This window comes from Heloderma suspectum, chromosome 1 (genome assembly GCF_057233095.1).
Source record: "Heloderma suspectum isolate Gila_16-S chromosome 1, 16-S_ref, whole genome shotgun sequence".
Classification (NCBI taxonomy): domain Eukaryota; kingdom Metazoa; phylum Chordata; class Lepidosauria; order Squamata; family Helodermatidae; genus Heloderma; species Heloderma suspectum.
The window spans coordinates 206,608,716-206,624,413 of NC_139458.1; the positions used below are offsets into that span (position 1 = coordinate 206,608,716).

General features: G+C 41.3%; 1 protein-coding gene across 1 annotated transcript in view; it reads right to left on the bottom strand.

Annotated features, from left to right (window-relative positions):
- Positions 1–4,706: 4,706 nt before the first annotated feature.
- Positions 4,707–15,698, bottom strand: part of BOLL (boule RNA binding protein) — a 62,300-nt gene continuing 51,308 nt past the window's right edge. The window contains exon 11 of the mRNA XM_084816889.1: positions 4,707–8,665. Within this exon, the coding sequence (XP_084673015.1) occupies positions 8,507–8,665 (159 nt within the window). The 3' untranslated portion in view covers positions 4,707–8,506. The remainder of the gene's footprint in view (positions 8,666–15,698) is intronic.

Genomic DNA, 15,698 nt, shown 5'->3' on the forward strand with positions numbered 1-15,698 from the left:
GATGAGATGGCTAGATAGCATCACTGATGCAATGAATATGAACTTGAGCACACTCCGGGAGAGTGGAGGACAGGAAGGCCTGGCGTGCTATGGTCCATGGGGTCACGAAGAGTCGGACACGACTGAACGACTGAACAACAACAACAACATAAACCCAAAGTTGATTTTTTATCGCAAAATATTAGGGTTTATATATATCTTTTCTTTTCAAATAGGTTTGCCAGCAAAATGCTAATTTTTAAATCACACAACTTAATGTGTAATGTAACTGAGACTATTAAGTCGATATAACGTCATAAGAAATAATAATCAAATGTATTTAATATATTGCTGCTGGAGATTAGATCTCACTAAGCCACTGGGCCGAATTCTACTGAGACTTTCACCCCCTATTATGATGGTGATTGCATATAAATCATGGCAAATAAAACCTACTAATTTCAGGGCGCAATCGTATGCATGTTTAGACATTAAAAAGTCCTAAAAAGCATGGCTGACTGGAGGGATGCTGGGACTTGTAGGATTTTTTTAATGTCTAAACATGCATAAGTTTTCGCCCTCAGTTGATACAGTATGTAGACTGGGCTCCAAGGAGCTATTTTAGGTATGCCCAGTGGGCTTTAAATACTTTCTATTAACAACAGATCTCCTCACCCCAGTGCCGTATGTCAATCTACTTTGAAAGTTCCTTCAGTTTAGCTGTTGTGTGGCATGGGGGTTGTGTGGCATGGGGGTTAGAGAAACACATAATCAAAGTACCCTTAGGAACATGGAATTAGTTACACAGTTCTTTGGCTCCTGGCTATGGAAAAACAGGACAGAATTTGACATGTGAACCGAAGTTTTCCAAATATACAAGGAAGACCCATAGACAACCATTCTATTTTACCAAACTGAACTTTTAGTATATGCTTCAAGTATTTACCAGTCTCAATACTTTTCATTCTACCATCAATGGCATGTGATTGCACAGGGTCTTTTTCTATGTTCAGAATAAGTCCTGTATAAAATAAAACGGAGGAAGTGGACTGTAGTTCACAAAAGCTTATGCCATAATATGACTTGCCAAAATCACAAAATAAATCTGTGCCAAAGATTTAAATCTAGATTTCCTGGAATGGAAACCCAATTATCCACTCACCAGGCCTCTATACCAGGTGGCCCAAAAGTAGGTATACAGTTGTTTAGAATGTTGTGGGAGGGGGAGAGAATGTGTGAGTAGAAGATGTGTGGGTGGAGTCAGAATGACAGTTGGGAAGAGTGAGTGACAGGGAGTGACTGTTAAATCAGTTAAGTGTAGAGAGTGAGGGGAGTGAGGCTCTTAAGTAGGTATAAAGTTGTTTAGTCATTTTTTTTAGTGATATTGTGAATGATGGCAACGAACTTGAATCAAGAACAAAGAAAGTGGATTCTAAAGCAGTACTGGAAGACTGAAAATGCCGAGCGGGTGCACACAGCGTGGCAAGAAGCATCTGACACTCCTCCACCAACACGTCTGACAATTTATCGTCTTAGAGATAAATCTGAAGCAACAGGTGCAGTGGCTAATGCACCGAAATCTGGACGTCCTAGGACGTCTATGACAGAGGAAAATGAGATGAGAGTCGCTCTGACATTTGTAAACAGTCCGAAAAAGTCCACGACGTGTGTCTAAGCAGCTATCCATACCTAGAACGTCCTTGCAACGCTTCATGCGTAAATTGAAAATGAAGCCATACCGTCCAAGACTGTTACATGGTCTTCTGGAGGACGACCCAGACCGTCAGTTGCAATTCTGAGAGATGATGCGTAACCCAATCTCTAACGAACCAGACCTTCTTGATAAGATCATCTGGTCAGATGAGGTTTCTTTCAAGTTGTCAGGCCACGTGAACAGGCATAACTGTGCGTATTGGGCAGATGAAAATCCTCATTTGACTATCACATCTCAACTGAAGCATTTATGGAAATTGATGCAGACCGCAATTTGTGTCTTACTGCGTGTCACAGTGTTCTGGACAGGTTCGAGGAATGTTGCAACGTTGATGGAATACATTTCGAGCACTTACAAGATTAAACAGTGTTAAACAAATGTAAATGTAATAAACAATGTAATAAAATGCAAATAAACTATACCGTATACCTACTTTTGGGCCACTCTGTATATGTATGCCAGCATCTACAAGTCCACACGGTCAACTCTGTACATGCAGCAGAACTTCTGAGATAGGTCTGAAAGCAGTCTTGTGTGCTCGCTGAAATGTTGTCATCTCCCACACTGTTCTGGCAGGACCCCCAACCTTCTGGAACTGCTGAGGGACCTGCTGGGGGGGGGATAAGAAAATTGCCACCTTCCTCCAGCACCAGTTGAACTCTGCTGAGCACAAGTCAACAGCACTGTGTGGAGCTGCCGAGTCAATGGCTTGTCATTAGAACTCTGTCTTCACAAAGAAAGGTTTTTAGTGAAGGAATTAATGATGAATCTATAACAGGGGTGTTGAATCTCTTTCAGCCTGGGGGCCAAATTCAATTTCAGAGCTCTCAGGGGCTGCATTCCAGTGGTGGGCAGGGCCAAAAGCAAACTGGGGCAGGGCCAAACTAACAAAAATACCAGTCTAATTTAGCATAAAGCTGTCATTACCAGTAACTAAGCCTTAGGAGTGGCATTTCAACCATTAAGAATTGAAGGGTGGAACCACGCAAAAGCTGGGAAACCATCAAACCATCGGCAAACCGGGGAAAGGGGATAAGGTACCCCAGAGGACTGGATTGGGATCCAGACAGGCCAGATTTAGCCCGTGAGCCTGAGGTTGTGCACCCATGGTCTACAAAGACTGGGCTGATTCTTCAAATAATATTTTTTGACCACTTGGGATCAATACTTGGATTGTCACAAAATGGCTGCTGTGGCAGACAAGGCCAGTCACAAAACATCCATTTTACAGAATTCGAGCTGGTAAAGCTAAAAGACAATAACTTGCAAAAGAACCCAAGAACAAGGCAGAGGTGGGGGCTGAGCACAACACAAAACCACTCCTTTGAACCCACAGTTCTCTCCCGCTCACCCCATACTCCAGCTACCCAAGATCTCCTCATCCAGCCACTTTATTTCTCACTCTCATTCATGATCACTACCCTCCCACAAACACTCTCTCTTACCCAAATACACTTACAGAGATACCCTCTCCCCGCTTACCCCCAAGACAGGTCGCCCCACCACACCCACAGAGAGGTGACCCCCACACAGACCCCTGCACCGCTTTCGCCCTTCACAATCCCTCTGCCACCCATCCCAACCTCTCCACTTCCTTCTCCCCTTATAGGGTCATACCCAGCCTTCTCCGCTCCAAGCACTGGCCTTCAGCTGCGGATCTGTGGATCCATGTGTAGCCCAGAAGCATTTGGGGGAATAAAGATGGTGAGGTGCTGGAGGTCAGCTCTTCATTCTGAAGCACTCCCTGAAAACTTTGCTTAAAATTGTAACACATACACAATTAAAAAGTTCAGCAGGGCACTTTGTGGATGTAAGGCGAGGTATCTGTGGGTGCAGTGTTGCCAAGCCCCCAACTGAAGAGATGCACTCAAGAACAGTATTAGGACTGGTAAAGGACTATCTTCTCCTTATAAGTATATTTCATATTGGTTCTCCCATTCATTTTGTCTATAGAATACAAAGGGAGGAGAGCCATTTCAGGAAAGGAGCAAAATGATTTGAAGGAGGAATTTCTCAACTAATTTCTAAGGCTTAAATGCCCACTAACACTGTGAACCACCCAGAGAGATTCGGCTATTGGGAGGTGTAGAAATGTATAAATAAATAAATAAATATCTTCTAGACAGGACAGCAAAAAGGCCATATATTTTAAGGGCATTTGTTAGGTTGCTTTTTTGTTTTATATCCCATTTTTAATACCTGGCAAAAAAATACCACAGTCAACCAAGATCAAACACTAACATACGGCCAATTTAGGGAGGAATCCTATGGCCACTAGACACTGTCTAAAGGGCCATAGGTTATGCTGTTTTCCAGGAACCGACCTCGGAGCCCACACTCCGATGTAGGTTCCTGGAGAACTGACCTCCCTGCTCGTCCGCACTGCCTCGGAGGCAGCGCAAAGAAGCCCCGTCTTCCGCACTCGTAAGAGGAGTGCGGAGCGACTGAAAAGGGGTGGGGCTGGGGGGCGTTCAGAGCGGAGCTGCGCATATGACACATCCTATGTGTTGTACAGCAGCTTCCTCTCCCGGTCGCCCCCCCCCCCCCGCTAGACAGCCGAAAACTGCCTAGCGAAAAACAGCAAGGCAGGAGAGGTGCAGAGGGAACAATCCCCCTTGTGCCTCTCCTGCCTTGCTTTGGCTAGGTGGTTGCCTCCAAGTTCGGAGGCGGCTGCCTATCTAGTTAGGATTGCGCCCTTAATTTTTTATAACAATAGGTACTAAGTGCACATGAAAAGTTAAGTTGTCCAGAAATATAAGCACTCCTGAGAAATAATCATTCAGGTCTGAAACACCAGGAGAGGAGCAATGACTCCCCCTTGTCTTCCCTACAAGATACTCCAGGAAGGAAATAATTAAGAATGGAACTATCCCGTAAATCTATGCCTTATAACTATATGCCCCCATACAGAATTCTGCTCCTTGATACTAAAGTGTTATAAAATCCAAAGAACTTGATTTTATTTCATTGATGGTATTGTTTCCTCTGGGAAAAAAAAAGAATTTGCATCACCAACAGTAAATAAAGAATGCTTTATTTAGATCAAACGTTACAAAACTGCTATTTTTTATTAAAAGGTACAAGCTACAGGAACCTATTTTGTTGCTGTGCGTTATATATTCATGGCATAATCCAGTCCAGCGCAAGAGCAGAACCTCTACACAGAGGATTCTTACTGATCTAACAGAGACCTGCTATCCCCTCCCCATGTATACCCACAGGCAGTGCAACAAACCACTGAATAAGCGGTCCATCAGACCCTATTCAATTCCTCCTCTTGCTTTCATACAAATTGCTGGGTCAAGGAGGGTATGACACAGGACTCTACTGAGCCTAAGGGAATCCTCTGTGCACTACCACTGTGCCTACAAGTTGATTGGATAATGCCCACAGTTTAAACAAAAAAAAAAAGAGAGTAGGTAACAGGTTTGCAAAACTCTGAAGTACTATGAAATTATTGATAAAACATTTTTCTGTACATTCATATTAACTTAAGGATGCAGTAACTACACTAAATGAATGTGGAGTACATTAACACAGCAGGCACCCCCTTCCCCCCAATTTACCTAGAATATTATTTGTATGGCAATGCAGATTTAAAAAAAAATTCTGCTTATGATCTGCATTTTTGAACAGTTCCTTATAATAATAAAAGTACTGTATATCCCAATGAAAATACCTGTTTTACAAAATATACCATCATACAGCCTGCTTTCAACTCCATTTTAAAATAATTTTCAAGCAATGTTATAGCAAAAAATCTGAGAAACCATTGGTTGAATAATGAAGCCCCAAACAAGATGTTTTACACAGTGTAGCAGTCTGTTTAAAATTAGAGCTCCACAATAATAGAGAATTGGTACATATAAAAATTAGTTTCTTAGTAGATTTGTATACATGTATACAAATTGAACCATCTTTCCTTGACACATTCAATATTTTTTTAAAACCTGCCACAATATGAAGATTAATCCAAGGGCCGTGAAATTACTGTTTTACCTTAAAACTTACATAAACACATATTACAATAAACATACACTGTAAAACTATACTAAAACACAAGTATAATATATATACATATATATATGCAAAGCCATGTGTTCTGTTACTTCTGACTAAATTATTAATGGAATTCACTATGTTTAATAGTTTATTTTGCCAAATGGATTTTAGAGTATATTAAAAGCATAAAGAAATACCAAAGTGATAAGTCAAATGACTGTGTTATGATTAAACTGAACTTTTTTCTGGTTCAGAAGAATGAATAACAATTTGGTGTTCAAGCTTTTTCAAAATTTCGAAACAGGTAGTTTTTCCAATAATAGGAAAATCCTGTTTTATTTAACATTATGACATTTATGTATTTCTTAAAATAGTTTGGAGTTATAATCATGCAGACAAATTATTTAAATAATCTCTTCACCTTTAAATCTATGGCAAATATGATTCTGCTATGTATCCCAACTAAAAGTTTTTAAATCAGGACGTTCAACACAGAATAATAAAGTTCAGTCTATAATAAATATTAGAGGCATTGTCAACGCTTGCTTTCTATCACTCAACACACAAACGAGATTGCTGAGAATGAAATCAGAAAGTACAGTAGACTCGGAAGCTATTGTTTTCCATGGAGAAACATAATAAGAGGAAATGGATGTACTGGATTCAGCTAGCTTTCAATTTAATCAGACCGTCCAGGTGTTATCCCAAATTCTGTAATGTGATGCGCATTAAAACACTCATGCACAATGAAAAGAATAGCAACAGCCCAGATTATACTGCGGAACCAGAGTGTAGAGGTAGCTTCCTTACTTCTGGGAATAACCCCCTAGAATTAAGCATATGGGACTTGTTTATTAATTACACATTTATTTCTATTATTATATTTGTATGTATGAAGTATTGATATAGATAAATATAAAACAATCCTGATGTTTCTATTGTTCTTTTAAATGGAATTAACTAAAATGGAAAGTTTGGGGTATTATCTTACCTGATATACATATCAATAACTCCGTAACACAAGCAGTTACAATAAAGCATTTCATGTATGAGTAAAGTTGTTTTCTAAACTGCAATTCTAGATACCAAGCACTCCTTGGACATTGTGAAATATTTTCAGAAAATAATGCTTTTTTGGTACAATATACAAAGTAAAAATGGGAACCCAAGCAAAAGATTTAAAACCGACCCTGATTGCTTGGATGAAATGTGTTATATACAACTGTTTCATGATATACTTAGAAATAAGGCCAAAATAACAGAACACATGGCCTTTTCCTGGTTACATTTATATTGTTTACAAGGATATTTACAACCGAGCAAATCCTTTTAAAGCAGTTTCAAGAGATGCCAACATATTTATACATATATATTTTAAAACTTCTGCAAATATAAAAACAGAAACATTAAACTGATATCCGCAACAATTCAAGTTATTTATACTTGACATAAAAATTACTTAAATCTGATAGCTGCTGGGTAAACATTTTTACAAAAAGTATAAATTACTTTGCATATGATCTTTTTTTCTGTTCGATCAAGGTGAATACCTATTTAAGGGTGAACATATTACTAGAAAAATAAATAAAATGTTAGTAAGAGTCTGAATTTTCTCTCCATACCTCTAGCCATATGCAATGACAGGTACACTCTATGCAAAGCAGTTGTACATATACATCCAATACAAAGCTAAAAGATAACACCAGTAGTTCTTAAATAAATTATTTAAATGTTACTTCGCTGATGTAACTACTACTATTATAAATCCTTACCTGACATAAAAACAAAATTAAGCTCTTAAAGCAATTACAAATGTACTTTTGAGAAGATGAAATAAAAACCCCTGAACTTGATATACTTAAAAATGTAAAGAATGGATAAAATAATGAAAGTTTACTGTGCTAATAATGGAAATGAGCTTCCACACCAATTAAACATAGCAGGCAGTTTTACTCTGCCAGAATAAGTTTGAGATATCGCAACTAAAAGCTTATAAAGAAAAGCATGGCATGAACAATTAATTCTAATCCTTGTAGTGAAGAGGAAAATTGCATTCTTCCTCAGTACATGATATAGGCAGTGATTCATTTTGAACCTGCACACAGAAAGGTCAAAGGCTAAACGAAAGTCTTCAAGTTAATATATTGTATTAACACAAAGCTTGTACTTTTTCACTTCTAAATTAATGACATAAAAGCATATAATATTTAGTATGTTTACGAACAGTAAGCCACAAAACATGTGGACAGAAGCAGATGGCCCTATTTTTAGGGTTTTTTTAAAAAAGGACTTTAAAAACTTTTCAATCCCCAAATAAAAAAGACCGATTTGATTTCAGTTGAAATACGTAAAACAGTATTTGCAACAAATTATATGAAACAAAAATATGCTTAAGAGGAAATGTTGACTAAAATATTTAGAGTCTAATGTAGTATGAATTTTCAGTCTAGCAAAAATGCTTAATATTGTAGTTACTTTTGTAATTTATCAGATGAAAATTAATGTTAAGTTTGCCTTGTAATAGAAATATGCTGATTTTAAACTGCATTAATAAACAGCGCATGCATATTCTCCATATTAGAGATTAAGAATCTTGTGTCACCATATAAGTATACCGACTGATAAAGGTAACCATGATTTTATCTTGCAATTTATGTTTCCTAACTGTATGTTTACAAGTGCAAGATCTTTCATTCCCTCATAAAAAGCACAGACATTCTGGCTATAGCAGTACTCAATAAACATGAGGTGCTACAAAATTGCATACCTTCATGTCCTAACATATTAGTTATTTGGTAAATACCTAAGGTTCTATTTAACAGAGTCTGTAGAGGAAGGAGTAGTGAGCATTGTCTCGTCTGATCTATAATCTTTTCTAGGATGAAAGTGAGGACTTCGTGCATATCGAGGCTTCAGAGTCAGAGATGATGGATGACAAAAATTTCTTCTCACAGAGTGTATCCTGGCTTCCTAAAAAAGAGGAAAAAACTGTACATTTCAAAATAGCAGTTTATTATAATACATAATAAATATGCGACAACTCTTAAGCTTCCCAGAGAGGCAACCTTATGCTCTTTTCAGAGCCAGGTGAAGACCTTATTTTCCCAGGGGTTTTAGTCTTTCAGTTTCTGTTTTAAACCTGTTATTGTATTTACATCTTTATACTGCTACTAGGCTTTATTTTGGTTTTTATTTTATACCGTAATTTAAAACTTTTATATTGTATTTTTTCAGGTTGTATTTTATGGTTTTAATTGTTGTGAACCAGCCAAAGAGCTTCGGCTATTGGGCAGTATAGAAATGTAATAAAGACAGGTTGCTACCTGTAACTGTAGTTCTTTGAGTGGTCATCTATGCATTCACACACATGGGCTCTGCACCTGCACAGAGCCTCGATTTGAGAAACTTCTATAGCTGAGGAATTTTGGCGATAATCCATCCCCCACTGTACCAGTCAGTGTGCATGTCCCTAGTGGGTTCCCGCTTAATCCCTCAGTTCCTTGAGACCAACATTGCAGCCTTGTAACCAAGAGAAGAGAATTGGGGGAGGGGCCTCTGGTACCAAACATGGATCTCAAGTACGACACCGAAGAGGGGACGGTGGGTGGGTTGTGTGAATGCATAGATGACTACTTGAAGAACTACAGTTACAGGTAGCAACCTGTCTTTCTTCTTCATGGTCTCTATGCATCACACATATAGGCGAGTAGCAAGCTAACTCACATGGTCATGGCTCGGTGTCCAGCTACAACACAGGTGAGAGGACAACTGACCAAAAGCACAGTCAGCTCTAGCCCTGACATCCAGTCTATAGTGCTTCACAAAAGTAGATAGTGTCAACCAGGTCGCAGTTCAGGGATGGAGATCCCTCTTTCGAATGCCACTGGCATCGCTACCGCATGAGAAGAATGAGCTTGGACTGGGGCAGACAGTTCGAATCCAGCCAGCTCGAATCCAGCCAGCTCATATGACAGCTTGATAATCTTCATGACCCAGGAAGTAAAGTGCTGAGTCAAAAGAGGCTGGCCTTTTCCTTCATAGCATACAAATAGATGGGGTGTCACTCTACACTGCTCAATCCTCGACTTATAAAAAGCCAAAGTGCGTCAACATCTAATGAATGTAAAGTCAATTTCAAGGGTGTAGAAGGGGAAGCAAAGAAAACAGGCAAAACAATGTCCTGATTTAAATGAGACTTGGAAACAACTTTAGGTAAAAAGCAGAGTCCCGTCTCACCACTGCTTTATCCCGGTGAAAGATGAAATAGAGCTGGTTTACTCTGAGTGCACAGAGCTCACTAGCACAACATGCAGATGTAATGGCCAAAAGAGAGGCTTCCTTCCAGGAAAGGAGGTGTAAGTCTGTAGTCACCAGTGGTTCAAAAGGCTTTGACAAAAGTACCTGAAGCACCATGGAAAGGTTCTAGCTCGGTAGTTTTTTAGGTTTTTTAGGTCCATAGGTTTTTTATGCCTTTTAAAAATCTTTTTGCTGTCACTGAAAATCCCTCAGCCGGGGAGTGAAAAGCAGAAACAGCAGACAAATAGATCCTAAGAGATAACAACTTAAGTCCTTTCTTGAAAGGGAATAACTGAAAGTGGAGAATTTGGTGTAGAGAACAGTGACATGGGTGAAAACCTTGCTTATGAGCAAAATCAGAAAAAGCAGTCCATTTCCTTCTTTGAATGGAAAAAGCAGCAGGAAAGCTGCATAAAAAGTTTATGTGCAGCATCAAGTATTGTTGAACCCCAGCCAGGGCCATAGCAGAGTCTCTTACCCGATTTTCCATGCTGTCATATGGAGAGTTAATAGATTCAGGTATCTGATCTGCTGTTCTCCATGGTGAGAAGGGATGGGTGCGATGGAAGCCGTCGATACCGGCCTCTTGCCATTTGAAGTAGTGCAGCAAAGCAAGGCTGGCACAGCCACCACGGTGTGACGAGTTGGTTCCATCCACCACAATCTTTGCCAGGACTCTGGTTATCAGTGGAAAGGGAGGAAAGGGGTTAAACAATGTTCCTGTCCACTGAAACACAAAAGCAGTGCCTGCTGATCCCTGACTTTGACCTGCTCTGCTGCAAAAAACTGGTCAGACCGCATTGTATGGTGTGGCAAAAAGATAGATTTCTGGCCTTCCCCAGTGTTGGAAGAGATTGTTGAGGACAGTCCTGCTCAGTCCCCATTCATGGGAGCTTAGCATTGTCCAATTGAGCTGGTCTGCTAACACACTGTGGACCCCAGAGTCTTGGATCACTATCAGTATGATTTGACAGGTATGCACCAACCAAGAATCTGGAATGTAAGGGCAAACAGCAGAAGTGATTTGGTACTTCCCTGCTTGTTCAGATACACAATGACAGTGGTGTTGTCTTACATCACCTGGACCAGTCTGCTCATCAGATCCAGTTCGAATGCCCGCAGTGCTTTTTCTGCGGCCCATAGTTCCCTTAGTTCCAGGACATCGATATGCTGAACTGCTTCACTGGTTGACCATTGACTATGCACTGTAAGGCCCCGGCACTGAGCTCTCCATCCTGAGAACAACGCGTCTGTAGTCATTGCTATGGTTGGGGAGGGCTGAAGGAATGGCATGCCACAGGTGAGATTGCTTGGTATTGACCACCACTGAAAAGAGGCTTTCACTTTGGAGGGCAACACAAGCCTGACTTGTCGGGCATCGAGGTCTGTGTTGAAATGACAGATAAAACAGTTCTGAAGGCTCCTCATCCACAATCGAGCGTACTACACAACCTCTGTTGTTGCTGCCATAGGAAAGCCCAACTATTGAGAATCCAATAGCACCCGCATGAATGTTATGCTCTTTGGCAGAAGGTGAGACTTATCTGCATTGATATACAGCCCCAGCTCCTGCAGGGGATTGCAGGTTACCCTTACAGACTGGAGTTGAGTCCTTGTTGACACCACCAGTAGCCAGTCATCGATGTACAGATAGACTTCCATGCCTTGCAGTTGTAGATGGAACAGACCACAGCCATACACTTGGTGAATACCATCAGAGCAGTTGTGAGACCAAAAGGTAAGCACGTGGAACTAGAAGGTGTCGGTACCAATGGCAAAGCACAAGTAGTTTTGATGGGAATCTTCTATGGCAATATGAAAATAGGTGTCCCTGAGGTCGATAGAGGCAAACCAATCACCTTGGGAGAGGAGAGGGAGGATAGACACCAGGGTTACCATATGGAACTTCTTGGGCAAAATGAATCAGTTCACTTTTCGAAGGTCCATGATTGGCCAAAGCCCTACGTCCTTTTTTGGTACCATGAAGTATCCTGAGTAGAAGCCATCCTGCAGATGGGTGTGCCGAACATGCCAGATTGCTCCTTTGTCAAGGAGCGCCTGATCACTGGCCTGGAGATGGAACAGTCACCTGTATGGTACTGAGAGGAGGGAGGGTTTTGAACTTGTTCTGGTAACCCCTCCGGGCTATGGTAAGAATCCAGGAATCTAACGTGATGTTGCGCCAAGCCAGATGGTATGAGGAGAGGTGCGTCCCCCCAAAAGGCGGTTGAGTCAATAATTGAGGATGCACAGCATGAGGTAAGTCAAAGCTGCCGCTTGCTTCTATTATATGGTTTCCTGTGATAATTGCGGAATTTCGACAATGGGAAAGACTTTCCAGACTGACTTGCTCGTGGTTGTTTCTACTGTTGAGTTGGCAGTGGTTGGTATGGCTGGTGTTGAGATGCAGACGACTGGAACCAACAGCATCGTCTAGGCGGCAGCTATGGCAAAAACCCCATGCAGCATGTGGTGGTACAGGCCTTTTGTACCAAGTCTAAAGCATCATCGGTTTTAGCATTAAAAAGACCTTGCCCATCAAACGGCAGGTCCTTGATCTGAGCTCTGGTTTCTTACGGGAGGCCAGACGACCTCAACCAGGCACGGCAATGCAGGGTGCCTGAACTAACTGAAATCTTTGAATTACAATCTACTTGATGACACAACATATTAATCTGCTGCCTGGACAGTTTGAGAGCCTCAGATTGAAAAAGGTAGCCCAGCTCCTTCTTGTCATCAGGAAGAAGGTGGAGGAGTCTCCCAACTTTTTCCCAAAGAAGTAATTGGTAACCTGACATCACTGCTTGATAGTTGGTGATCTTCAGGCTCATCAATGCAGAGGAATATATTCTCCTCCCAATTAAAGCTAAGCATCTACCTTCCTTATCAGTTGGGAAAGAATGCACCTTACAAGATTTTCCAAGTGCCACTTTGACAATGATGGAGTTGGGTGCTGGATGTTTGAACAGGTACCCAACGTTAGTCTCCTGCAGATGGTACATGCCCTCTAAGCGTTTAGGTATCAGTGGTACTGTAAAGGGAGCTTTACAATATTGTTTAATGGCCTCCTCTAAAGCTGGAAGTAGAGGAATTGCCATGGGTTTGAATGATTCTTGCATTCACTGCATCAAAGACAGAATCCTGGACCGTGGAGGTGACCCGTTGGGTCTTAATGGCTAGAGTGTGGGCCATTCTTAGGATCTGATTGGAAAACTGACCCAAATCCTCCAATGGAGAGATGGCCTCATTGGAGCCTACCAACACATCAGATGATGAGATAGAGGGGCCAACAATTGTGAGGTAGTTATCAGATTGATATTCGTCTGCTGCAGACATAGGTGACTCTCTTGCCAGAGTTTGGTCTACACCCCTGTCAAGAGAATTTTGTGCACCTCAGGTACTGACCTGTTGTGTTACTGGTACCGAGGGACGCGGCTGTGTCACTAACATTTGCAACAAAACTGTAGTAATTTTTATGAAATCACCTGTGTACTTTCAAGACAAGGCAACTCAGACTGATGCTGAGCAGACGTAGAAGTTTCAACAGATGGAACTGGGGCAGGAGGCATGATGTGTTGATCCGGCGGCCTTGATACAGTAGCTGATGGTTGTCATCAGTACTGAGTCTCCTCCCAGTAGGAATGATCAGAATGGCATTGGTGACAATAGACGAAAGAGTCGTCTCAATAATCAGCCCACTCCAGCGGCCTGCTGTATCTGTCCCATGTTGGACATCTGCCCCATTCCGAAAAAAGAGACTGTGAACGATCCCTGAGCTGACTACAGTTGTAGAAGGAGCAAGCAGAATCCCTCATGAAAGATCCAAAGGAGTACATGGATTCTGGGGAATGGTGGCGTCTATCTCGACGTGGTACCAAATATTCAGTCTCATAAGGCCAAGGAGGTCTTGACCAAGAAACCAGTAGAGAAAGTTCTCTAATATCACCCTCAGAAGTAGACGATATAAGCAAAATCGCAGCATCAAGTGCAGGATGCATCACTGGAATAGGCAAAGCCATCAAAGGTGGAAGGACAAGCACTGACCTTGGTACAGATGAAATTATGGCATCTCCCCAGATGGAGACAGGACTGGTGTCAAAGGTCACTGTCAATCCAGTACCGAAGGGCATGGTGACTCACATATTGTAGTAGTATGTGGCAGTAGTAATACGGAAGGAAGAGCAGGATCACTCAGTGCTTGATCCCAAGTAGAGTCATGAGCTTTTTTTGACTCTTCGTCGTCGTCTTCTTCTTCGGATCATTAGAAGAAAAGAGATTAGCCTGTTTGGAAACTTTGCTTTTTTTGGAGAGTTTCTTAGCCAGCGTAAACATCAAAGACTGGCCCAGGGTTGGGGGGAATTGCATACTTGGCAGAGTACAACACTGACGGGATGGTAACCCCAGTGCTGGAATAGGTTCATGCATGGCAGACTGTGCTTGCGGAGATGTGCCTGCCATTTTCTTAGGCTCCTCAACGGACTCCAAAGCCCTTTTCCAAAGAGCATCTTTCAGCCAGTCTGAACAGTTTTTCCTCGCCTGTTTTGAAAAGGCGTTACAGTGTGAACATGTCTCTACAACATGCCCTTCTCACAGGCAGAAGAGGCAGAGAGAGTGGCCTTCAGAAGGTGGCAACTTTGCCCTACAGCGGGTGCACTTCCTAAAAGGCACCCGGAGGGCCATACACCTGAGGGTGATCGTGACAGCTGTGAAAACAAACAAAACAAAAATATAACATCAGAAAGTGAAGAAAAAACTTTAGAAGAAGACAGAATAAAACCTCAACAAACTAACGAAAAGGATGCTTTCAGATGACTGAAAAAGAGAAGAACCATAACAATGTGCACACAATGGCAGCTGAAAGAGAACTGAGGGAATAAGCAGGAACCCGCTACGGACATGTGCACTGGGACAGTGGGGGATGGGTTCCCGCTAAAATTCCTCAGCTATAGAAGTTTCCCAGCTTGAGGCTCCACTCAAGTGCAGAGCCCATATGTGTGATGCACAGACACCATGAAGAATAAATAAAACTGTGCCCCAAAGGAAAGTGGGAAGACAAAAATGTGGCCTGTAAGGAAAGGAATTCATTTACAACATGAAAATATCACATTAACTATATTATCATTTCTTCACCCCACTGAAGCAAGTACTAAAAAAATAAAGTGAAACCTGGCATATTAGTGTACTTAGGGAACTGGGCAAAGTCAATTACATCATTAGTCTCCAACTGATGTAAAAGCCAACATTAATTTGTTTTTGTGCTGTAGTAGAGAGGGTTTTTTTTTTAATCTTTTATCAGGAGAAAAGAATATAAAGAGGGGAAACACAATGAAAAATGCAGTAAAACATTTAAAGTGGATCCCATAGTGGAGTTTGGGGTTAAAGCTGGGCCTCAGGTCTGAAAAGGGTGAAGACCACTGAACTACACCATAATAAAAAAAATGGCTCATGATGGTTTTTATGCATCTAAGTATTTATTGCTTGATCAACTTGGAATGGCTGATCAGACTTTAGGTGGTCATTCTGGGCATATGCAGAGCCATTATGGCGTGCTAATTGTTCCATAATCTGTGTTTATCCACAAATAAGTACCAATATGTACAAAGAAACAAGAGTTTTGTTTACTCTCTACTGATTCTCAGTATGATATGCACTATATTGCTCCTTTCCATTCTTCCTATGCCAAGAACAACTTCTCCCAAATGGTCCT